The sequence below is a fragment of the Heptranchias perlo genome, chromosome 5, assembly GCF_035084215.1.
Source record: "Heptranchias perlo isolate sHepPer1 chromosome 5, sHepPer1.hap1, whole genome shotgun sequence".
NCBI classification, from domain to species: domain Eukaryota; kingdom Metazoa; phylum Chordata; class Chondrichthyes; order Hexanchiformes; family Hexanchidae; genus Heptranchias; species Heptranchias perlo.
Window position 1 is genome coordinate 93,017,979 of NC_090329.1, and position 26,631 is coordinate 93,044,609.

General features: G+C 44.0%; 1 protein-coding gene across 1 annotated transcript in view; it reads left to right on the forward strand.

Moving 5' to 3' along the window:
* Nucleotides 1-25,785, forward strand: part of LOC137321930 (uncharacterized) — a 59,311-nt gene extending 33,526 nt beyond the window's left edge. Inside the window, exons 4-8 of the mRNA XM_067984802.1 lie at nucleotides 1,978-2,138; nucleotides 7,843-8,002; nucleotides 16,948-17,295; nucleotides 21,730-21,848; nucleotides 22,574-25,785. Of these exons, the coding sequence (XP_067840903.1) occupies nucleotides 1,978-2,138; nucleotides 7,843-8,002; nucleotides 16,948-17,295; nucleotides 21,730-21,848; nucleotides 22,574-23,020 (1,235 nt within the window). The 3' untranslated portion in view covers nucleotides 23,021-25,785. The remainder of the gene's footprint in view (nucleotides 1-1,977; nucleotides 2,139-7,842; nucleotides 8,003-16,947; nucleotides 17,296-21,729; nucleotides 21,849-22,573) is intronic.
* Nucleotides 25,786-26,631: the final 846 nt, after the last annotated feature.

Below are 26,631 nucleotides of genomic sequence, written 5' to 3' on the forward strand. Positions count from 1 at the left end.
TGGAGAGCTAAATTTTTTAAAAAACACATTAGTGCCTTAAATAAAAATGCAACACTATTAAGACTATGACTGAAGGGAGAAATTAGAGTGGTATAAAGGCATTGGATACAAGTCACCCATTCTTTACTGTCGTGGTTTATTATGTCATCTAAACATCAAAGTTACATTGCAGATAGGATAAGACATAGACAGAGGTCTGTTAGAGGGCAATAACCATCTCTACTGAGTCTGAAGCACACAAACGTGCTCATAATTTTATATTCATTGCCAACAAATTAACAATCTTGCTCTAGGAGACCACGGACTGGTTGTTTAGGGCAGTGGGAAATTCACACTAGTGCAGTAAGGAATATTTTTTCCACAGTTGCGAGTAAGGTTTATCAGGGCCAGAGTGGAGGGAGATTTACCTGCATCTAATCTTTTTTATCCATGATCTGAGAATGATTTCCCAGCACTGACGTTCTCACCTTGATGAATATTTAGGTTCCAAAAATCTGGCTTCATGTATAATGTTCACTTATTCTAACTCTTAAAAATGTATTGACTAAAAAAGTTGTGATTCAGTTTGATTTCAGATCATAGAATCATAGAAAGTTACGGCGCAGAAGGAGGCCATTTGGCCCATCGTGTCCGTGCCAGCCGAGCTAAAGAGCTCTCCAGCTTAATCCCACTTTCCAGCAGTTGGTCCGTAGCTCTATAGGTTACGGCACTTCAAGTGCCCATCCAAGTACTTTTTAAATGAGTTGAGGGTTTCTGCCTCTATCACCCTTTCAGGCAGAGAGTTCCAGACCCCCACCACCCTCTGGGTGAAAAAATTTCTCCTCAGCTCCCCTCTAATCCTTCTACCAAATACTTTGAATCTGTGCCCCCTGGTCACTGACGCCTCTGCTAAGGGAAATAGGTCTTCCCTATCCACTCTATCTAGTCCCAACATAATTTTATATACCTCAATTAAATCTCCCCTCAGCCTCTTTTGTTTCAAAGAAAACAACCCCAGCCTATCCAGTCTTTTCTCATAACTAAAATTCTCCAGCACTAGCAACATCCTCGTAAATCTCCTCTGTACCCTCTCTAGTACAGTCACATCTTTCCTGTAATGTGGTGACCAGAACTGTATGCAGTACTCAAGCTGTGGCCTAACCAATGTTTTATACAGTTCTAGCATAACCTCCCTGCTCTTATGTTCTATGCCTCGGCTAATAAAGGAAAGTATCCCGTATGCCTTTTTAACCACCCTATCTACCTGTCCTGACAACTTCAGGGATCTGTGGACCTGCACTCCAAGGTCCCTTTGTTCCTCTACACCTCTCAGTGTCCTCCCATTTATTGTGTATTCCCTTGCCTTGTTTGCCCTCCCCAAATGCGTTACCTCACACTTTTCTGGATTGAATTCCATTTGCCACTTTTCTGCCCACCTGACCTGACCATTGATATCTTCCTGCACTCTACAGCTGTCCTCCTCACTATCAACCACATAGCCAATTTTTGTATCATTTGCAACCTTCTTGATCATGCCCCCCTACATTTGAGTCCAGATCATTAATATATACCACAAAAAGCAAGGGACCTATTATTGAGCCCTGCGGAACCCCACTGGAAACAGCCTGCTAGTCACAAAAACACCCGTCAACCATTACCCTTTGCTTCCTGCCAGTGAGCCAACTTTGGATCCAATTAGCCACTTTCCCTGGGATCCCATGGGCTTTTGCTTTTTTGACCAGTCTACCATGTGGGACCTTGTCAAAAGCCTTGCTAAAATCCATGTACACTACATCAAACTGAGTTTGACAAGATGACTTGTATAAATTGCTCAAACCTTTAACAGGATCACCCTACCCCTCAAAACACAGCCATTTGCTCTAACATTTGCTCTCCATTATTTTATACAACATATTGTGAAATTTGCTGTTCAGTATTTATTAAATATTTAAGAGGATTGCAGTATGTTCATAATTGTAATTTTGATGTCTTATACAGCCACCTTAGGTCCTCCCACCGTACATGTCACAGCTGATGGAAATGAAATAAGAGTGAAAGTTATGTTCGTAGTCCCTAATTCCAAAGCAGGCAGCATTAAAAAGGCTATCCGCAGTTTATCGTATAATATTTACTACTGGAAACGTGAAACCCCCAAATTGGTAAGGTTTTTTAAAGTATGCAAGTATTTTTTCAATATCGCTACAAATAATGAGATTTTCTTAAAAGTAGTGCTTCTGTACTGGATAGGTTAATGTCTTTTGGGGAAGATAACCTGCTGTCTTTACCTGATCTGACCTATATGTTACTCCAGTCCCACACTAAAGTGGTTGACTTAACTGCCTTCTGAAGTGGCCTAGCAAGCCACTCGGTTGTTTCAAACCACTCAAAGAATAACCAGCATCGCGTTGCAGCAGTACAAAAAGAAGGTCCGCCACCACCTTCTCAGGGTAACTAGTGATGGGCAATAAATGCCGGCCTTGCCAGCAATGCCCATATCTCGAGAATGAATGAAAATTAAAAGTTGTACCGTTGTAGAAGTTAGCATTAAATACTGAAATCTTTCTTAGTCGAGTAACTTGTTTAGAATTCCTGTAGCTCTATTATTTTACTTTATGTCTTGCATTTACTTAATGGAATGATTTTCATTTGTTGTGGAAATGTCATCAACAAGTCGAACAAATTCAAAATATTTTTTTTCCCACCTGCTAACATTCATCACTGCCTCATTTCATCTGTGCAGACTTTTGCATACAGTAGCCTAGTGATTATGATACTGGATTAACAACCCACAGGTCATGAATTGAAATCCCACCATGTCAAGCTGTGAAATTGAATTCAATAAATCTGGTAATTTGTGGACAGAAAATTAACGATGAAAGCTTCGGATTATCATAAAAACCCAACTGGTTCACTAATGTCCTTCGGGCAGGGGAGCCTGCCATCCCTGCCTAGTCTGGCCTACATGTGATTGCAGTCGCACACCTTGTGGTTGATACTTAATGCCCTCTGAAGTAGCTGAGCAAACCACACAATTGTTACCAATCACTACAAAGTCCTCCTTGCTAGTACGTAGGGGCTGGTGCCCAAGCTGGGAGTACAGTCCCAGACTAGTCAAGCGGAAGCCTGACATAGTCATAGGTGTCAACCTTGTCATAAGAACATAAGAAGTAGGAGCAGGAGTAGGCTATACGGCCCCTCGAGCCTGCTCCGCCATTCAGTAAGATCATGGCTGATCTTCTACCTCAACGGAACTTTCCTGCCCTTTCCATTGATTCCCTTAGTGTCCAAAAATCTATCGATCTCAATCTTGAATATTCTCAATGACTGAGTGTCCACAACCCTCTGGGGCAGAGAATTCCAAAGACACTCAACCCTCTGAGTGAAGAAATTTTTCCTCTTCTCAGTCCTAAATGGCCGAACTCTTATCTTGAGACTATGATCCCTAGTTCTAGACTCTCCAGCCAGGGGAAGATAACACTTATGCCTCAAAGTCAGAAAGTCATGGGTTCAAGCCCCACTCTACATAATCTAGGCTGACACTTCAGTATAGTACTGAGGAAGTTCTGCACCGTCAGAGGTGCCATCTTTCGGATGAAACATTGAACTGAGGCCCTGTCTGCTTTCTCAGTTGGATGTAAAAGATCCTATGGCTCTATTTTCTGAAGAACAGGGGAGTTCTCCCAATACCCTGTCCAACATTTACCCATCAAGCAATATCACTAAAACAGCTTATCTGGTCATTTATCTCAATGCTGTTTGCGGGATCTTGCTGTGTGCAAATAGGCTGCTGTATTACTCTACATTACAACAGTGACAACCCTTCAAAAGTAACTCACTGGCTGTGTGTGCAGTGCTTTACGATGTTCTGAGGTTGGGTGAGATGCTATATACATGCAAGTTTGTTTTCTCTCTCTCTCTCTCTCTCTTTCTCCAACTCTTTTTTTTTCTCCCACTCTTATTTATTTCTCTCTCCTCTCTTTTTGTTCCCTTTCTTTCTCCCTCTCTCTCCCTGAATCATACCTGTGATGTGGAGATGCCGGTGATGGACTGGGGTTGACAATTGTAAACAATTTTACAACACCAAGTTATAGTCCAGCAATTTTATTTTAAATTCACAAGCTTTCGGAGGCTTCCTCCTTCGTCAGGTAAATGTTCAGGAGCTCCTTGAAGCCTACGCATTTATACTTCACAGAACAATACATGGTGTTTACAGACTGCCCCTGCAACTGCCCGTTGCCAAGGCAATCACCGTGTTCAGACAGAGAGGTGTCACCTGCAGAACCCCCGAATACACATTCAACAAAAAAACAAACAGGAAAAAAAAACAGAGAGAGGCAGAAACATCCGGAAGGCAGAGAAAGCCAGCAAATGACCCATTATATTAAAAACAGATAACATTTGTTCGCTGGTGGGGTAACGTGTAGCGTGACATGAACCCAAGATCCCGGTTGAGGCCGTCCTCATGGGTGCGGAACTTGGCTATCAATTTCTGCTCGACGATTTTGCGTTGTCGTGTGTCTCGAAGGCCGCCTTGGAGTACGCTTACCCGAAGGTCGGTGGATGAATGTCCATGACTGCTGAAGTGTTCCCCGACTGGGAGGGAACCCTCCTGTTTGGCGATTGTTGCGCGGTGTCCGTTCATCCGTTGTCGCAGCGTCTGCATGGTCTCGCCAATGTACCATGCTCTGGGGCATCCTTTCCTGCAACGTATGAGGTAGACAACGTTGGCCGAGTCACAGGAGTATGAACCATGCACCTGGTGGGTGGTGTCCTCTCGTGTGATGGTGGTATCTGTGTCGATGATCTGGCATGTCTTGCAGAGGTTACCGTGGCAGGGTTGTGTGGTGTCGTGGACGCTGTTCTCTTGAAAGCTAGGTAATTTGCTGCGAACGATGGTCTGTTTGAGGTTGGGTGGCTGTTTAAAGGCGAGTAGTGGAGGTGTGGGGATGGCCATAGCGAGGTGTTTGTCCTCATTGATGACATGTTGAAGGCTGCGGAGAACATGGCGTAGTTTCTCCGCTCCGGGGAAGTACTGGACGACAAAGGGTACTCTGTTGGTTGCGTCCCGTGTTGGTCTCCTGAGGAGGTCTATGCGATTTTTTGCTGTGGCCCGTCGGAACTGTCGATCGATGAGTCGAGCGTCATATCCCGTTCTTACTAGGGCGTTTTTCAGCGTCTGTAGGTGTCCATCGCGTTCCTCCTCGTCTGAGCAGACCCTGTGTATTCGCAGGGCCTGTCCATAGGGGATGGCCTCTTTGACGTGGTTAGGGTGGAAGCTGGAAAAGTGGAGCATCGTGAGGTTGTCCGTGGGCTGTCGCAGCGATGCCGTCATCGTGGGGGATACTGGTGTATAGTGCCGAGACGTCCATCGTGGTGAGAAGTGTTCCTGGTTCAACTGGTCCGTGGGTACTGAGTTTTTGTAGGAAGTCTGTAGTATCAGGCAACGGAACCCTGTGTGAGAACCTCTCTGGATACATCGAGGGCATCCTGAAACCCATCGTACAGGGAACCCCCAGCTTCTGTCGCGACACTACAGACTTCCTACAAAAACTCAGTACCCACGGACCAGTTGAACCAGGAACACTTCTCACCACGATGGACGTCTCGGCACTATACACCAGTATCCCCCACGATGACGGCATCGCTGCGACAGCATCAATACTCAACACCAACAACAGCCAATCTCCGGAAGCCATCCTACAACTCATCCGCTTCATCCTGGATCACAATGTCTTCACCTTCGATAACCAGTTCTTTACCCAAACACACGGAACAGCCATGGGGACCAAATTCGCACCCCAATACGCCAACATTTTCATGCACAAGTTCGAGCAGGACTTCTTCACTGCACAAGACCTCCAACCAACACTATACACCAGATACATCGACGACATTTTCTTTCTATGGACCCACGGCAAGGAATCACTAAAGAGACTACACGATAGCATCAACAAGTTCCATCCCACCATCAAGCTCACCATGGACTACTCCTCAGAATCAGTTTCTTTCTTGGACACACGAATCTCCATCAAAGACGGGCACCTCAGCACCTCACTCTACCGCAAGCCCACGGACAACCTCACGATGCTCCACTTTTCCAGCTTCCACCCTAACCACGTCAAAGAGGCCATCCCCTATGGACAGGCCCTGCGAATACACAGGGTCTGCTCAGACGAGGAGGAACGCGATGGACACCTACAGACGCTGAAAGACGCCCTAGTAAGAACGGGATATGACGCTCGACTCATCGATCGACAGTTCCGACGGGCCACAGCAAAAAATCGCATAGACCTCCTCAGGAGACCAACACGGGACGCAACCAACAGAGTACCCTTTGTCGTCCAGTACTTCCCCGGAGCGGAGAAACTACGCCATGTTCTCCGCAGCCTTCAACATGTCATCAATGAGGACAAACACCTCGCTATGGCCATCCCCACACCTCCACTACTCGCCTTTAAACAGCCACCCAACCTCAAACAGACCATCGTTCGCAGCAAATTACCTAGCTTTCAAGAGAACAGCGTCCACGACACCACACAACCCTGCCACGGTAACCTCTGCAAGACATGCCAGATCATCGACACAGATACCACCATCACACGAGAGGACACCACCCACCAGGTGCATGGTTCATACTCCTGTGACTCGGCCAACGTTGTCTACCTCATACGTTGCAGGAAAGGATGCCCCAGAGCATGGTACATTGGCGAGACCATGCAGACGCTGCGACAACGGATGAACGGACACCGCGCAACAATCGCCAAACAGGAGGGTTCCCTCCCAGTCGGGGAACACTTCAGCAGTCATGGACATTCATCCACCGACCTTCGGGTAAGCGTACTCCAAGGCGGCCTTCGAGACACACGACAACGCAAAATCGTCGAGCAGAAATTGATAGCCAAGTTCCGCACCCATGAGGACGGCCTCAACCGGGATCTTGGGTTCATGTCACGCTACACGTTACCCCACCAGCGAACAAATGTTATCTGTTTTTAATATAATGGGTCATTTGCTGGCTTTCTCTGCCTTCCGGATGTTTCTGCCTCTCTCTGTTTTTTTTTCCTGTTTGTTTTTTTGTTGAATGTGTATTCGGGGGTTCTGCAGGTGACACCTCTCTGTCTGAACACGGTGATTGCCTTGGCAACGGGCAGTTGCAGGGGCAGTCTGTAAACACCATGTATTGTTCTGTGAAGTATAAATGCGTAGGCTTCAAGGAGCTCCTGAACATTTACCTGACGAAGGAGGAAGCCTCCGAAAGCTTGTGAATTTAAAATAAAATTGCTGGACTATAACTTGGTGTTGTAAAATTGTTTACAATGAATCATACCTATCAGCCAACATTCCCAACTGCACTGGCATCATCCCTGGGCCAGCACAGGTGGGCAACACAGTGGTATACAGTCAGTGGGAGTGCCCTTAGAAGTCCTCAACATTGACTCGCGCCTCCATGAAGTCTCATGGCTTCAGATCAAACAAGGCCGAGGAAACCACCTACTGATCACCACTTACAGCCCACCCCCTCCCCCAAACTGATGAATCAGTACTCATCCATGTTGAAAATGACTGCTTATCAGCTATATATGTAAACCACTACTGTAAGTACACGTGTGGTTATGTGGAACAAGAGTTGAGCATTTTTATTTTTGGCTTCCACATCTCTAATCAGAAACGTCTGTACAGATAAGTGATAGTCTTTCACAGCCTGTACACCAAGGAGCTTGAGCCATGAGTGGCTTTAAGATAAGAGGCCACACCAGGAAACTATTTGCATTACACTACAGGCGGTGCTGAAAGGGGTGAAGTTTTTGGCCAGAAAGTTATTTCACTACTTGATTGTCTGATCTTGCATTTTATTTGTTACAGGAAAATAAAATCGATTGTTCAAAGCCATGTACATTTCAGAAAATTGCTGTAACAGAAGGAGTCACTTGTGTGTCCGCAGAAGCACGTCTAGACAAATTAAAACTAAAGGGAAAAAGATCACAAGAAATATGTTTGCCAATTCAGTCAAGTAACATATCAGGTAATACTACTGTGCACTTCTGATCTTAAGTGATTTGTTGTTGCTTAAATCCAAAAATAGTATAGTATTTTCACTGACTCCCTAATATGTACTATTATAGTACCTGGGCAGCAAAATGCAGTGCAGGTGGTAAGTGTAAACTTTCATGGAATTTGTCACAGATGTCGAACTGCAGCAAATCAAGTTGAATATTTGACCTCCTTAATTCTTAGTTCTGTTAGGCAGTGCTAGTACTGCTTGACGGCACCAGTACTCAAGTAGCTGCTCCTCCTAGATTGTTACTAATGTGATATTTTAATATTCAGATTTCATGGTTGCTGCTTGTTGCTAATTACCCTGATAAACCTGCAAAAAGAAGCTATGTGCTAGAAGGTGCTGTTCAAAGAGCTTCCTCAATGTATTTTAAAGATTCTCACTCATCATGATAAGATATTGTGGTTGGTTAACATGTTTTTGCTACCTTCCATACCATTAACCACATACAAATATACTGTGACATCCTTGTCTGATGCCAAGTGGTAATTCGGATAATATTGCCTTTGAGTGGAATTTGATAAATGTGAGATTTGCATCTTATACATGTACGACACACACCACACACAGTGTAACTCACTATCTTGTTTGATGTATGACAACCTCTCTGATTATGGGATTTAGGACTGAAAGCAGGAAATTCTTCTTCACACAAAAAGTAATCAATATATGAAATAGACTTTCAGATAGTGCGATGGGGGTGAAAACCCCAGAATCATTTATAAGAACATAAGAACATAAGAAATTGGAGCAGGAGTAGGCCAATCGGCCCCTCGAGCCTGCTCCGCCATTCAATAAGATCATGGCTGATCTGATCCCAACCACAAATCTAAAGAACACAAGAAGTAGGAGCAGGACCCGGCCACACAGCCCCTGGGCCCTCTCCGCCACCCACAGGGCATTGACCGATCCGAACTCAGCTTCATGTCCAATTTCCTGCCCGCTCCCCATAACCCCGAATTCCCTTTACTTCCAGAAAACTGTCTATTTCTGTTTTAAATTTATCTAATGATGTAGCTTCCACAGCTTCCTGGGGCAGCAAATTCCACAGACCTACCACCCTCTGAGTGAAGAAGTTTCTCCTCATCTCAGTTTTGAAAGAGCAGCCCCTTATTCTAAGATTATGCCCCCTAGTTCTAGTTTCACCCACCTTTGGGAACATCCTTACTGCATCCACCCGATCAAGCCCCTTCACAATCTTATATGTTTCAATAAGATCGCCTCTCATTCTTCTGAACTCCAATGAGTAGAGTCCCAATCTACTCAACCTCTCCTCATATGTCCGCCCCCTCATCCCCGGGATTAACCGAGTGAACCTTCTTTGTACTGCCTCGAGAGCAAGTATGTCTTTTCTTAAGTATGGAGACCAAAACTGTATGCAGTATTCCAGGTGCGGTCTCACCAATACCCTATATAACTGCAGCAATACCTCCCTGTTTTTATATTCTATCCCCCTAGCAATAAAAGCCAACATTCCGTTGGCTTTCTTGATCACCTGCTGCACCTGCATACCAACTTTTTGATTTTCTTGCACTAGGACCCCCAGATCCCTTTGTACTGCAGTACTTTCCAGTCTCTCGCCATTAAGAAAATAACTTGCTCTCTGATTTTTCGTGCCAAAGTGCATAACCTCACATTTTCCAATATTATATTGCATCTGCCAAATCTCCGCCCACTCACCCAGCTTGTCTATATCCCCCTGCAGGTTTTTTATGTCCTCCTCACTCTCTACTTTCCCTCCCATCTTTGTATCATCTGCAAATTTTGATATGTTGCACTCGGTCCCCTCCTCCAAATCGTTAATATAGATTGTAAAGAGTTGGGGACCCAGCACCAACCCCTGTGGAACACCACTGGTCACTGGTTGCCAGTCCGAAAATGAACCATTTATCCCAACTCTCTGCTTCCTGTTCGATAACCAATCCTCCACCCATGCCAGAATGTTACCCCCAATCCCGTGATTTTTTATCTTAAGTAATAATCTTTTATGTGGCACCTTGTCGAATGCCTTCTGGAAGTCTAAATACACTATGTCCACTGGTTCCCCATTATCCACCCTGTACGTTATATCCTCAAAGAACTCAAGCAAATTTGTCAGACATGACTTCCCCTTCATAAAGCCATGCTGACTTTGTCCTATTAAATTATGCTTATCTAAATGTTCCGTTACTGTCTCCTTAATAATAGACTCCAAAATTTTACCCACCACAGATGTTAAGCTAACTGGCCTATAATTTCCAGCCTTCTGCCTACTACCCTTTTTAAATAACGGTGTTACATTAGCAGTTTTCCAATCTGCCGGGACCTCTCCTGAGTCCAGGGAATTTTGGAAAACTATCACCAAAGCATCCACAATCCCTACTGCCACTTCCCTCAAGACCCTAGGATGGAAGCCATCAGGTCCAGGGGATTTATCCGCTTTGAGTCCCATTATTTTACTGAGTACCATCTCCTGAGTGATTTTAATCGTATTTAGCTCCTCCCCCCCGAGAGTCCCCTGTTTGTCCAGTGTTGGGATATTCTTAGTGTCCTCTACTGTAAAGACTGAAACAAAATATTTGTTCAGCATTTTTGCCATCTCCATGTTTCCCACCATTAATTTCCTCTAAGGGACCTACGTTTGCCTTAGCCACCCTTTTTCTTTTTATATAACTGTAGAAACTCTTGCTATCTGTTTTTATATTTTTTGCTAATTTCTTTTCATAATCTAACTTCCCTTTCTTAATCAATCCTTTAGTTACTTTTTGCTGTCTTTTGAAGAATTCCCAATCTTCTATCCTCCCACTAAGTTTGGCTACCTTATATGTCCTTGTTTTTAGTCGGATACTGTCCTTGATTTCTTTACTTAGCCACGGATGGCTGTCATTTCTTTTACACCCTTTTTTCCTCAGTGGAATATATTTATTTTGAAAGTTGTAAAATAACTCCCTAAATGAACACCACTGCTCATGTACCGTCTTACCATTTAATCTATTTTCCCAGTCCACTTTAATCAATTCCGCTCTCATACCATCATAGTCTCCTTTATTCAAGCTCAGTACGCTTGTTTGAGAATCAACCTTCTCACCCTCTAATTGGATATGGAATTCAACCATGTTGTGGTCGCTCGTTCCAAGGGGATCCTTAACTAGGACATTATTAATTAATCCTGACTCATTACACAGGACCAGGTCCAAGGTTGCCTGCCCCCTTGTAGGATCAGTTACATACTGCTCAAGAAATCCATCCCTGATGCACTCAATGAACTCGTCCTCAAGGCTGCTCTGCCCAATTTGATTTGTCCAGTTAATATGATAATTAAAATCCCCCATAATTATGGCTGTTCCCTTATTACATGCCCCGACTATCTCCTGATTAATACTTCTTCCAGCAGAGTTGCAACTATTAGGAGGCCTATATACTACGCCCACTAATGTTTTTTTCCCCTTATTATTCCTTATCTCCACCCAAACTGTTTCATTATCTTGATGCTTTGTCCCAATATCATTTATCTGTATTACAGTGATTCCTTCCTTTATTAACATAGCCACCCCACCTCCCCTTCCTTCCTGCCTGTCCTTCCTGATTGTTAAATACCCTGGCATATTTAATTCCCAGTCGTTGTCACCCTGCAGCCATGTTTCTGTAATGGCCACAAGATCATACCCATACGTAGTTATTTGTGCCGTTAACTCGTCCATTTTGTTACGAATGCTACGTGCATTCAGATAAAGAACTTTCAAATCTGTTTTGTGACGCTTAGTTCCTGCTTTTTCCTTTTTTAACACTTTACCTATTACTCCATACCTTCTGTCCCTTCCTGTTACGCTTTCCTCTCTCTCCCTGCTCAGGTTCCCAACCCCCTGCCACTTTAGTTTAAACCCTCCCCAACAGCACTAGCAAACACTCCTCCTAGGACAGCGGTCCCGGCCCTGCCCAGGTGCAGACCGTCCGGTTTGTACTGGTCCCACCTCCCCCAGAACCGTTTCCAGTGTCCCAGGAATTTGAATCCCTCCCCCTTGCACCATTCCTCTAGCCACGTATTCATTTTAAATATCCTCCTATTTCTACTCTGACTAGCACGTGGCACTGGCAGCAATCCTGAGATTACTACCTTTGAGGTCCTATTTTTTAATTTACCTCCTAACTCCCTATATTCTGCTTTTAGGACCTCATCCCCTTTTTTACCTATATCGTTGGTGCCTATGTGCACCACGACAGCTGGCTGTTCGCCCTCCCCCTCCAAAATGTTCTGTAGCCGCTCCGAGACGTCCTTGATCCTTGCACCAGGGAGGCAACACACCATCCTGGAGTCTCGGTTGCAGCCGCAGAAACGCCTGTCTATTCCCCTTAAAATTGAGTCCCCTATCACTATAGCTCTTTCACTCTTTTTCCTCCCAGCCTGTGCAGCAGAGCTACCCGTGGTGCCAGGAAGTTGGCTGCTGCTGCCTTCCCCTGATAAGTCATCCCCCCCAACAGCATCCAAAGTGGCATATCTGTTTGAGAGGGGGATGGCCACAGGGGACCCCTGCACTACCTGCCTGCACCTCTTACTCTTCCTGGTGGTCACCCATTCACTTCCTGCCTGTATACCCTTTACCTGCGGTGTGACCAACTCGCTAAACGTGCTATCCACGAGTTTCTCTGCATCGCGGATGCTCCACAGTGAGTCCACCTGCAGCTCCAGCTCCGCGATACGATCGGTCAGTAGCTGCAGGTGGACACACTTCCCGCACACATGGTCGGCAGGGACACTGGTAGTGTCCATGACTTCCCACATCTTGCAGGAGGAGCATATCACGGGTGCGAGGTCTGCTGCCATGACTTGCCTTAGCTGAGTTACCCCTTTTAAATTACGTTGAAATTAGAAAATGTTAACTATACTAGGGACCTAGGTTCACTAAAAAAAAACACTATCTGCTATAAAACCTGCAGATCTTCCCTTTCTTATTACTTTACTTACAGTAAAATGGTAGAAATACTCACCTGAACCTACTCACCAATCAGCTGCCTCCCCTGTGCCGCGTCACTTTCTGACTGGTGACATCACCCCGAACTGCCGCTGGTCTCAGAGTCTCGCTCTCAGAGTAAGCTCTGGTCTCGATCTTTGCCGCCGCTCACCGACTGAACTCTCGCTCTCTCCGCGCTGTTTTTGTCCCCGCTCTGGTCTCGCTCTCTCCCTTCGCTCACCGACTGGACTCTCGCTCTCTCCACGCTGTTTTTATCCCCGCTCTGGTCTCGCTCTCTCCCGCCGCTCACCGACTGAACTCTCGCTCTCTCCGCGCTGTTTTTATCCCCGCTCTGGTCTCGATCTTTGCCTATTACTCCATACTAAGATGGGCCAAATGTTCTTCCTCATCAGTAATTATCTTGTGATCCTGTAACTAATACAGAATACATACAGGACATGGTAAGATATTAATATGGCTATTTTGGAGACATCAAAGTTATGTTGCATTATTACCATTTTTTTATATCTCAAGACAAAGGTTGGGTAATTTGCTGATAATTTAAAGTGTTGATCCTCGGCGTACAGTCATAAATTCCGTGGAGTTGATGTTTTGTTTGGAAACTTACTAGCGTTGACTACTGATTATTTGGCTAGCCAATCAGTAGGTTGTAGTAAAATTCAACGCTATACAAATGATGGTAACAATTCCCACTAGAATGCGTTCAATGTGAACTGAAACAATGCGGCAAACTGGTAGCATTTGGTGAGAGTGGTGATGGGAGGAAATACCCGGTGTGGTCAGGGAGGAGGCAGCAATCTCTTTGCCCAAATCCAGATGGTGGATGCCTTCAAAAAGACAATGCTAGCACAGAAATCCAATGTTGCACCATATTTCCGATCAATTTCTTACTTGGGGGTGGGGTGCCCAATTTTATTGTCCAGTTCGCATGTGAAATGAGGTGGAAGGAAATTGTGCTTTTTTTTAATTCATTCATGGGATGTGGGCGTCACTGGCAAGGCCAGCATTTATTACCCATCCCTAATTGCCCTTGATAAGGTGGTGGTGGTGAGCCGCCTCCTTGAACCGCTGCAGTCCGTGTGGTGAAGGTTCTCCCACAGTGCCGTTATGTGGGGAGTTCCAGGATTTTGACCCAGCGACAATGAAGGAACGGCTGCGTTGCCACCATTCCATCCCTGCACCAATTCCGGGCCTGGGGCAGGTGTTGGATGCACCCTTCAAAGCTGATGGGAGCTTCATTAGGATATGCAAACGGTAGCAGGGAAAGGTGCTGCTCCTTTTTGTAGCTTGCAGGAATGCTAGATGCCAGGTCTCCAGCACTCCGACGGAACCTAGCAGGAATGGGACCTCGGGGTGGACTTTCAGACCCACAGAATAGTAGGTAAGTGATTTTAAGCCTTTTCAGAGCCCTTATTAACTTTTTTTCCCTGTCGATTTGCTGCTGACACTTGGGCTTTCGTGGGATTTTGCGCCAATTGTTCAGTTTTTTGCCCGCAGCTCCCTTTACTGGCACCAGTGAATCCAAGTATGTGTGCTCAGAAGAGCAGGACTTGTGAATGGATACCTGGCCAATGGATACCTGGCAGGTCTTGCTATCCAAGAAGTGCTCCATGCCCTACTGCCAGCGCTCTCACCTCTCATCTGCAGAGAGGGGTGAGGTTATCTTGCTTCAGCAAATGTGCTGGTGGAGGTTCTTCTTCTCAAAGGAAGCTGCACCAACAGACCCCTGGTGCCATCACTACAAGATGTGAATGCCTGATTAACTTGTTATAGAATTACATCCAATCTACAGCACAGAAACAGGCCATTCGGCCATTCACACAACCCTCCTCCCACTCTACTTTATCTAACCTTATCAGCATATTCTTCTATTCCTTTCTCCCTTTTGTACTTATTTAGTTCCTCTTTAATTCATCAGTGGTAGTAAGTTTGTTGGAAGCACCCCAATGAGGTGAGAGTGACTGCCCTTGACATCAAGGCAGCATTTGACCGAGTGTGGCACCAAGGAGCCCTAGTAAAATTGAAGTCAATGGGAATCAGGGGGAAAACTCTCCAGTGGCTGGAGTCATACCCAGCACAAAGGAAGATGGTAGTGATTGTTGGAGGCCAATCATCTCAGCCTCAGGACATTGCTGCAGGAGTTCCTCAGGGCAGTGTCCTGGGCCCAACCATCTTCAGCTGCTTCATCAATGATCTTCCCTCCATCATAAGGTCAGAAATGGGGATGTTCACTGATGATTGCACAGTATTCAGTTCCATTCGCAACCCCTCAAATAATGAAGCAGTCCGAGCCCGCAAGCAGCAAGACCTGGACAACATCCAGGCTTGGGCTGATAAGTGGCAAGTAACATTCGCGCCAGATAAGTGCCAGGCAATGACCATCTTCAACAAGAGAGAGTCTAACCACCTCCCCTTGACATTCAACGGCATTACCATCGCCGAATCCCCCACCATCAACATCTTGGGGGTCACCATTGACCAGAAACTTAACTGGACCAGCCATATAAATACTGTGGCTACGAGAGCAGGTCAGAGGCTGGGTATTCTGCGGCGAGTGACTCACCTCCTGACTCCCCAAAGCCTTTCCACCATCTACAAGGCACAAGTCAGGAGTGTGATGGAACACTTTCCACTTGCTTAGATGAGTGCAGCTCCAACAACACTCAAGAAGCTCAACACCATCCAAGATAAAGCAGCCTGCTTGATTGGCATCCCATCCACCACCCTAAACATTCACTCCCTTCACCACTGGCGCACTGTGGCTGCAGTGTGTACCATCCACAGGATGCACTGCAGCAACACGCCAAGGCTTCTTCGACAGCACCTCCCAAACCCACGACCTCTACCACCTAGAAGGACAAGAGCAGCAGGCACATGGGAACAACACCACCTGCACGTTCCCCTCCAAGTCACACACCATCCCGACTTGGAAATATATCGCTGTTCCTTCATCGTCGCTGGGTCAAAATCCTGGAACTCCCTTCCTAACAGCACTGTGGGAGAACCGTCACCACACGGACTGCAGCAGTTCAAGAAGGCGGCTCACCACCACCTTCTCAAGGGCAATTAGGGATGGGCAATAAATGCCGGCCTCGCCAGCGACGCCCACATCCCATGAACGAATTTTTTAAAAAAGGAGCTGCAACGCGAGGGGGGCGAGGGAAAGGGAGAGAGCCAGACGTCATCCGGCGCTGGACTTGAAGACCGGGTTGGGGGGGGGGGGGGGCGTGGAAGACGGGAAGATCGGGGGACATCGGGAGGGTGAAGAGGAGGACATCAGCGGGAGACATCAGAGCAGGTTTTAGAGGTAGGTGCATTTAGTGTTTTCATTTCATTGCATGGTTTTCTATTTAATTTATTTAGTTTCTCTCTCCCTGATACCTGGTTTCACCAGGCATGAATCAGAAGCATTGGGCAAAGCGCCCAGGTAAGTTTAAAAAAAAAATCTTTCTAATCCGTTCAACTGTCACAGGTAAAGTGCCTTCAGTACCTCAATGAGGTACGTTTGGCTCTTCACTTTCATCCTGCCGGCTTTAATTGCCGGTGGGACTTCCGTTTTCAGGTCGCTCGCACGCACACAGGTGGGTCCCTGGGAAACTTGGAAGCTGGCGGATTGGAGCCGGCTTCTGAACCTGGACGGGATTTGGGTGATTTTCGGAGCCTCCCTGTCCCTAACACACCCGCATTTGCCTCCTAAAATCACCCCCAATGTGTCTGAAACAGCTGTACTCAAAGGAGATAGCTACGTGGCTAATGATGAAGACCAGTTCTCCTTTTCTGTGAGTTAGGAGTCCCTTTGGGAATTGGAAAGGGTGACATGAGTCAACTACAAAGGGCAACAACAAAAAACAACAGCATGGTGGCAATGAATGAATTTCACTTGGGCAGTACTTGACCACTTCTTAAAGTCCAACCATGTGAAGTCAAACATCATTCATAGAATAGCATGCAATATTTTGACAGATTCAAGGATGTTGGCTTGGTCACCAACCCTAAGGAGAGAGGGCTATATCACCCCCCAGACTGTAGAGCTGGATTACTCTGGAAAGGAAGGAGACGAGGACGGCGCGTACGGCGAGGACTACCCGGGCGGTGAGGACGGCGCGTACGGCGAGGACTACCCGGGCGGTGAGTACGGCGAGGACTACCCGGGCGGTGAGGACGGCGCGTACGGTGAGGACTACCCGGGTGGTGAGGAGTGCCTGGAAAAGATGTGCACAGAGGAGGATGAAGATCCAAAGGACCCCTCAGTTAAATTGGATTTGGGAGCTGCGTCCAAATTGCAGCCAGACAATTCTGAGTCCTCCAGAGGTATGTATACCCTGTTGAGAGATGCGCTTAGTATACGGTGCTCTTGACTTGTGCCTGATCAAAGCATGTATCTTGTTTCTCCCACGGAAGATCACTCTTGTGGCCTAGCAGCTAAACTATAGCTGTTGATGGTAAAGTAACCATACAGGGGAAAACTTTCCTCTCATCGCTCTTTGTAGTGAAAGTCTGAATGCATTCTTTATTTCTATTTATGATTTCACTACAAATAGCGAACAGGTAAAATTGTCAAAAGTGTGAAAGTACTAAGTTTAGTAGAACTAGCTAGTGGTACATTTATGTTGTATTAGATCCCATGTGTGGCTCTTTTTTTTCTCTCTTTTTTTTCTTGTGTGTTTTTGTCTGGTGTGCAGGTCCAGTTCTTTTCATTTTTACTTAAAAAATCTGCAGACTCTGCCCATCCTGGAATGTGAGTGCATCTAAAATAGCAGACTACTGTGCACATTCTGGATAGGGGCTCAGGAGGCAACAAAAACCATGACTTGCCTCCCTCTATAGCCTTGACATGGCAAGTTGACCGCTTGCCAGAAGGGCAGGAATCTTCTACAGTTTGTGATGCAACTTAATTCCTCTCCTTCTGCTTCACCCACTTTAAGGCATAGACACAAGACTGTTGGGATATAGGCCAGTCTAAAACAAAATGTTGCTCAGGCTTCACCTAGAGCTATATAAACAGTTAGCAATATGGGCCTCCCTTCTGAGGACTCATTCTTCCCACCCTTACCGCTCCCGAAGAATCCCCTATCTTTTTCTCCCCTATCGGTATTGGAGTTTGGAACTAACAGAAGAACTGAGACGCTCCAGCATCCTACTACCCATCCAGGCTCTACTGTGAATCATATGCTGCTCCAGCTGCATCTCCTTCTCTGCTCAACTTAAGCTTCTGCCAGGGAATAATCTCCAACCTACTAATTCACAGTGCTACCCAGGCATAAACAGCTGTCTAAAAGATCTCAAGTGTATGAATTTGCCAGTGTCACATGGACAGTAATCTGCCAGGGATCAATAAATGATGCAGACTTTGTACAATTCAAATAGACCCTGTGTAGGACAAATTGCTCCTTCTCCCCAACCTCCGTATTTTAAAGTTATTACCAATAAAATCTATTTGAAAACCTTTACAGCACTCTGTCAATTCTTTCTGCTGCTTTTGCATTGTTTGTGCTGGTGTCTGCATCATTTGCTTTTGTTAAATCTGAGATTTTTTTTTAAGAAACGTCTTTAAATAATTTTACTGCGCCGTTGCTTGCAGCATGGAGTATGTTTTAGTGTTTTACTGAGTCGCCTGTCAGGGTCTACAAATAATACTAAATCAGAGTGAATACTCAATGCAGATTGGTAAAATTTGTAGGTGATACCAAAGTAGGAAGGGCAGTGGAATCAGCGAAGGCAACACAAAAACTACAAAGAGTTGCACAAAATATGTAAGTGGGTAGAAAAATGGCAGATGAAATTTAACGCAGACAAGTAAAGTACTGTACACAAAAAAAAAATTGGGTGACACATACTCCATAAATGGTGCTAAAGTAGACAAAGATGAAGTTGAAAGAGACCTAGGAGTGTTAGTAGACTGAACATTCAACATGCCCAACCAATGCAGAGTAGCAGTCAACAAAACCAATGACCCTGAGCTGAGCTTCCGACCCCATATCCTGTCCATCACAAAGGCTGCCTACTTCCATTTCCATAACATGGCCCGTCTCCACCCCTGCCTCAGCCCATCTGCTGCTGAAACCCTCATCCATGCTTTTGTTACTGCCAGACTCGACTATTCTAATGCTCTCCTGGCCGGCCTTCCATCTGCCACTCTCCATAAACTTGATCTCATCCAAAACTCTGCTGTCCGTATCCTAACCCGCACCAAGTACCGCTCATCCATCACCTTGAGCTTGCCTGCTTGTCATCCTTGTTTTCAAACCTCTCCATGACTTCTCCCCTCCCTATCTCTATCACCTCTTCCAGCATTACAACCCTCCAAGAACTGTGTTCTTCCAATTCTGGTCTCTTGTGCATCTTCCACTTCCTTTGCCCCAATCAGCGGCTGTGCCTTCAGCCGTCTAGACCATAATCTCTGGAATTCCCTCCCTAAACCTCTCCGCCTGGCCATCTCTTTCTCTTCCTTTGACCAAGCTTTTAGTACCCCGTCCTAACATCTCCTCCTTTAGCAATTTTTGTCTGGTAATGCTCCTGTGAAGCATCTCGGAATGTATTCCTACGTTAAAGGCGCTGTATAAATGCAAGTTGTTGATGAATGGTAGAAAAAGCTACATAATCTAGGAAAAAATACTTTGTCTATATCACTGTCTACTGCTGTCCAGTTAGATGGTTTCTTCACACAAGCCACTTTATAAGACTCATTACAGAGCTGGTGTGACTATATATAGAACATAACTTTACATAATGAGCACTTGGATATCAGTTGATCAAAGAAAGTCGGCATGGATTTGTGATGGGTAGGTGCTGCCTGACTAATGTAGTTACATTTTTTGAGGAGATCACTATCATGGTGGATAGGGGAGTCTCTAAGGATGTTATCTGTATAGACTTCCAGAAGGCTTTTGATAATGTGCCACACAGAGATCATTAGCAAAAATGAGGCCACATGGAATAGGAAGTAACCTTGTGACATGGGCTGGTAATTGGTTGGGTGGTAAGAGACAGAGTATAGGGATAAAGGATTTGTTCTCGGATTGGTGGGATGTGACCAATAATGTTCCCTGGGGATCTGTACTGGGGCCTGAGTTTTTCACCGTATATATTAATGACTTGGATGAAGAAAGAGTTGTATATCTAAGTTTGCAGATGACACTAAGTTAGGAGGTACAGTAAGTTGTGTTCCTAGGGCATAGACTGTGAGTGGGCAAAACTATAGCAGATGGAGTTCAATGTGGTGAAGTGTGAGGTCATCCACTTTGGAACTGAGAAAGACAAATCAGAATATTTTCTTAATGGTGAGAGATTAGGAGCTGTGGAGAAGCAAAGAGATTTAGGTGTCCATGTAGACAAATCCCTAAAAGCTAGTGCACAGGTACAAAAGTAATCAAACAGGCTATTGAAACATTAGCCTTTATCTCAAGGGAGCTGGAATATGAAAGTGAGAAAGTGATGCTTCAGTTTTACAGAGCCTTGGTCAGACCCCATCTAGAGTACTGCGTTTAGCTTTGCGCACAGAATCTCAGGAAAGATATATTAGCCTTGGAAGGAGTACGGGGCAGATTCACCAGAATGATATCAGGACTTATAGGGTTAAATTATGAGGACAAGTTGCATAAACTTGCCTTGTATTCCATTAAGTTTAGAAGGTTGAGGGGTGATCCTATCGAGGTAATTAAAATGATAATAGCATTCGATAGGGTCGATACAGAGATAAAAACAGAAAATGCTGGAAATACTCAGCAGGTCAGGCAGAATCTGTGGAGAGAAAAAGAGAGTTAACATTTCAGATCGATCACCTTTCATCCGATCTAGAAGAAGTAAAGACTTAACAGTTTTTAAGCAAGTACATAGCCATGGAAAATGTGACGGTGGGGTGGGGGGGGGAGAACAAAAGGGAAGATCTGTGATAGGGTGGAGGGCAGGAGTGATTAAAATACAAAAGGGATAATGGTGCAAGATAATGGGATAAGTAAAGACACAAAAGATGAATCTAGAGGAGCTGTAAATGGCTACAGCAGAACCATTACCAGCACTTACTGTCCAAAAAAAGGGAGCAGTGGTTATGATCTGAAGTTATTGAAATCAGTGTTAAATCAGTAAGGTCATAAAGTGCCAAATCGAAAGATGAGATGCTATTCCTTGAGCTTCATTGGAACAATGTAGGAGGCCGAGGACAGAGAGGTCAGAGTTGGGAGTAGGATGGAGTATTAAAATGGCAAGCGACCGGAAGCTCAGAGTCTCACTGGCGGACTGAATTGAGGTGTTCAGCAAATTGATCACCCAATCTGCATTTGGTCTCCCCAGTGTAGAGGAGACCGCATTGTGAGCAGCGAATACAGTATGCTAAATTGAAAGAAGTATAAATAAATCGCGATTTTACCTGGAAGGAGTGTTTGGGGCATTGGACGGTAGGAAGGGAGGAACTGAAAGGGCAGGTGTTGCATCTCCAGAGCTTGCACGGGACGGTGCCGTGGGAAGGAGAGCGATTGTTGGGGGTGATGGAATAGTGGACCAGGGTATCGCAGAAAAAACATTTCCTCTGGTGGGGGAATCCAGAACAAGGGGGCATAATCTTAAAATTAGAGCTAGGCCATTTTGGAATAAAATCAAGGAAGCAATTTTTAATACAAACTTGTAGTGGAAATTTAGAATTCTCTTCCCCAAAAGGCTGTGGTTGCTAAGTCAATTGAAATTTTCAAGGCTGACATCGACAGATTTTTGGTTGTGCTATTGATTATTTATTCATTCTTTGTCTTATAGCTTCTAAAGTTGCAGTTCTAGCAACGGGTGGTGTTGTCATCATTGTCCTGTTGGTGTTTGCAATAGCATGTGCTGTTCACAAAATTAAGAAGAAGCAGCTGGTATTACCCAAGTCTTTGGTGAGTATGCAATTTTTATTGGTATTAGAAAGATCTATTATAATAGTGTTTAAACTTAAGTAAAGCCAAGATAACAGGAACAGAATATCATAAATTCACCAATTGGGTTTTATTAACCACTGTGCAGCGTCATTGTGCATACCTTTTAATATTTGGATACATTAGTACCCTGCCCATTCAGATTGTGCAAGGACGGGCTACCTCTGAACAGGCAGGGTGCTAATGTACTGGCAAAATGGTTAAATAAGGAAGTGATGAGGTATTTAAACTAGGAAGGAGTGGGGGTGCTGGGAAAATAAAAATAATGAGGATAAGCTAATAGAGATGAGAGAAATAGATGAGGATAATATTCATGCAGAAACAATTTAGTAAGAGGGACATGGAGTAGAGGAATAAAATTAAATGGACTAGTTATAAATGGGGAAAGAATGAAGTAAAGATCGGGGTAGCTGAGACAAAAAAACATTGGAAAAGGAGTAATTTTTTTTTTAAAAAGCAATGCATGTACTGCAATGCACAGAGTGTGAAAAAATTTAACAGGCGAATGGTCTGTTTCTGTGTTGTAACTTCTATGTGTTTCTAAATAATAGTATTATAGTTTCTTTAATGCATAAGCATTTTAGTTCATAAATACAAATGTAGAAATCCTTTGAATGGAGATGTAGTATTTGGCACTTGTTACCCACCTCATTTAAATTTAACTAAGATTGCAATCTAATTTCTAGGTACACATCATAATGGGTAGAAACGTGTACACCAATGTGTACGCGAAAACCGAGGAAAGCAGCATATGTAAGGTGACAACATTGGAAGCGGTGACTCATGTTTGTGAAGTTGACCCGAGTGATGAGACACAAGTGGAAATGATCAAAGCTTCTTCAGACAATGTTGATGTTGACCCAATTAATGCTGATGTGGGCGAAAGCGAATCAGTAAATGTTGACTTGATTGATCCATATGCAGCTAAAATTGGTATCCGTGGCACAGATCAAAAGACTGTTAGTGAGGACAATATTGAAGTATGCAATGGTGATCCGGCCAGCATTGCTGATTTGTGCAAGACCAATTCTGACAATGCAAAACAAATCTTTGCTGCAGATAACTGGGGTTACGACAAACCTCAAATTCCATTTGATATGTTTTTAAATAACTGTACTGGTTCAGTGAATTAATAAAGACCATCTTCCTCTGCGATGGAGTAAAGCGCTGGCATATTCCTATTTAAAACTCTGCATTCTTCTTGCTGAACACATCAGAAATCTATTTTGTTTGCAAGATAGATATGGCGACTGACCCTCAGCAATTCCAATTTGACTGTTTTAAAGTACCAGAGACAAACCTTTTAAAACATGCCATTCTTGAGAGGCTGTCTGGTATTCAACAATGAAGAACAAAACAGTCAATGACAGTTGTGGAGATTAAAGCCTACACGTTCACAAGAGTTCAAAGTGATTGGATGCTCTGTTCTATTACTAAGATTGGAAGTTTTACTGTTCCAGGTCGGGGCCGGGGTGGGGGGACATATTCGAACCAACAGTATTGGACGTGACTCATTGGTAGCGATCTTGCCTCCAAATCAGAAGGTTGTGGGTTCAACCCCCACTCCAGAGATTTGAGCATATAATCTAGACTGACACTTCATTGCAGTACTGAGAAAGTCCTGCACTGTTGGAGCTGCCGTTTCTTGGATGAGACATCAGGGTAAATTCGTCTTGGTTGGTACCACAAAGCAGATGAAAGCGAATCGGCAGTCTGTTTTACACACCACCCAATTTTCTTTTCCATTGAAGTCAATAAAAAGAAAATCAGGTGGAGTGCAAAATGCCTGCTTTGCTCTACTGCCCAAGACGGACTTGTACCCCATTAAACCGAGGCCTCGTCTGCCTCTCAGGTGGATGTAAAAAAATCCCATGGCCTTATTCAAAGAAGAGCAGAAGAGTTCTCCTGGTTGGCATTTATCCCTTAACCAACACCATCAAAAAAAAGGTTATCTGATCAATTATCTCATTGGTGCTTCTAGGACTTTGCTGTGTGGAAATTGGCTGTTGCTTTTGCCTACAAAAGTGACTACACTTCAAAAGTACTTCATTGGCCATGAAGTGTGTTCAGATGCCCTGAGCTGCTGTATGAATTGCAAGAATAGACATGAGCACTTTTCTTCCTGTGGATCCTAGTTGTGAAACTTCTAATACCTATGGTAGAAATTTGCTCTTTCTTGGGAAGGGCTGTGAATCTAAAGGTTTATGTATCCAGCTGTATGCAGTTTTTACTTGCTTACTGTGAATTTATAGTTTGTATTGAATACATGCATACTAAATGGATGTCAAAATGTGTGTCCTTTTGATTGCATCAATGGGATGGAGTTGCTTTGTTTCTCAGTGTGTTGATAACAGTATAATTACAACCAGTACAAAACACAGATTTTTATGTTTTTCACTGTACAGTGACTTTCTGTTTTTACCACAAATTGGATTTCCAAGAAGTCAAGGTCGTACAAAATTACATCATTTATAATGGTAAACAGGAAGAGCATCATTAATTAATTGGGATCGTAACTATACATCAGTGTTTTTATTTTATTCTGTAGCAAATCTGGACATCCCAGAGAAAGCATAGTCCTAGACATCAAAATGGTTTACAACTTTGACATCCGATTAAGTGTTCCTAATATTACAGCTGCTGTTAATGGAGGGGTGGGGGAATGGGTGGGTTGTATCTACTGGTAAAATCATTACAGAAAATGTACCTTTATGAAAAATCTGAAGTTTGAATAAGCAGAAAATATAGAAAAACAGGTCGGGAGTAGGCCATTCTGCTCTTCGAACTTGTTCCGCCATTCATTTAGATCATAGTCAATCTGTACCTCAACTCTATTTACCTGCTTTTATTCCATATCTCTTCATAAGAAAAATCTACTGATTGAAAATTTCAATTAACCCAGCATCCACAGCCTTTTGGGAGAACTAGTTGCATATTTCCACTAACCTCTTTTGGGGTGTGGGGGGGGTTAGAATAAATGTTATCCATCAGGGGACTCTGCCTTTCTGAGAAGCCTACAATTCATGGTAGACAGAAGAGACAGAAACTATAACTCCCAGCAAACTGCCCTGCCTATAATTCCCAGCATTCTGAGTAGAGATTGTATGATTCTCAGCAGGTAAACTACAGTACTCAAAACATAATAGTAATTATGAACACATTTGTGTTTTCTTAATGTTTCAAAACAAGGTAGAGCATGAACTTTGGAAATGAAACCTTTTTGAGGTATGTTTTGAAATGAAAATTATAAAAATGTCATTAAAAATAGATGCAGAGAAAGGGAAAATGCACAAGAAGAAAAAAAAATATTGGACACAATGGGAGCAGAAAACACGTCGAGACAGGGAGAGATTTGAATTAAATTGCAGGTAAGCAGTGCATGTGTTGACAGTACAAGCAGCTGTTGGAGTAATCAGCTGGAATGTCTTTCATTCTTCAGCAGGTTGAGAGAGGCTGTACACCACATTAAAACGGGGTTGTTGATTTAAAATTAACATTTCATGGTATAACTGTCATTATAGAACAGCATATCTACTGTCATTGTTTTAAGTAGATTAGCCCTCTGCTTGCTTCCTAGGAGGTTGTAGGTGATCTATAGACTAAGATGTAACATCTAATGTACTGAGGCTGCTATTTGATAGTAGTATCGTCTCATTTTCTGCTAACATACGAAATTGATTGGGAGGATAAGACCAGCTGGTCCATTAAGCCTGCCCCACACTCATGGCCGGAGCATGATGACTACATTTTATATGCAGTGTAGCATATGGTTTGGCGAACAACTTAAATGAAATTTAAAATGATTTAATATTCTAGGCCATGTGTTCATACTTGGTCTGTAATTACCACTATCAGATACTTGTTTCTGATGGTAAATAAAACCAATACTTTGATTTAACATTCTAGGGACTGAGTGTTGGCTTCTATTGCAAATTGAATATTAATCCAGCTAATTTGTTCACCACGAAAACCTGAAAATTATAGTTCCAAACTTTGTTTAATCACCTTCTTGTGTTTTTTTAAATTTTGTGGCTATTTCTTTATAAAGGTGGCAGCCGTGGCTCAGTGGTAGCACTCTCGCCTCTGAGTTAGAAGGTTGTAGGTTCAAGCCCCACTCCAGACTTGACCACAAAATCTAGGTTGACGCTCTAGTGCAATACTGAGGGAGAAGAAGAGCAGGAGAGTAGTCCCCAGTGTCCTGGCCAATATTTATCCATCAACCTACATCACTAGAACAGAATGCCTGGTCATTATCACATTGCTGGTCATGGGACCTTGCTGTGCACAAATCAGCTGCTGCATTTCTTACAACAGTGACTACGCTTCAAAAGTACTTCATTGGCTATAAAGCACTTGGGACATCCTGAGATTGTGAAAGGAGCTATATGAATGCAAGTCTTTTATAAAAGTTTTTATAGTTAAAATAATTTCCATATACATCCTGCAGATTAAACCAAAATTTTCCACAGATTTTCACTGCCTTTGGTAATGAAGGGCAGCAATAAATGAAAGATATTTCCCATTCAGTGTCACATAAAATTACATTTCCTAAAAAAAAAACAATAATAGTAATATATTATCTGCTCTCTTTTTAATAAATGTATGTCCTCCTAGGATTCCAGCACAGCCTATATAGGGAATTATGTGACAAGACCAAGACCCAGTGAAAGATTGCAGGACTGAAATTGCTTTGGGAAGTTGCACATTAATTTGCATTACTGAGTTACAAGATGACAACATGAAA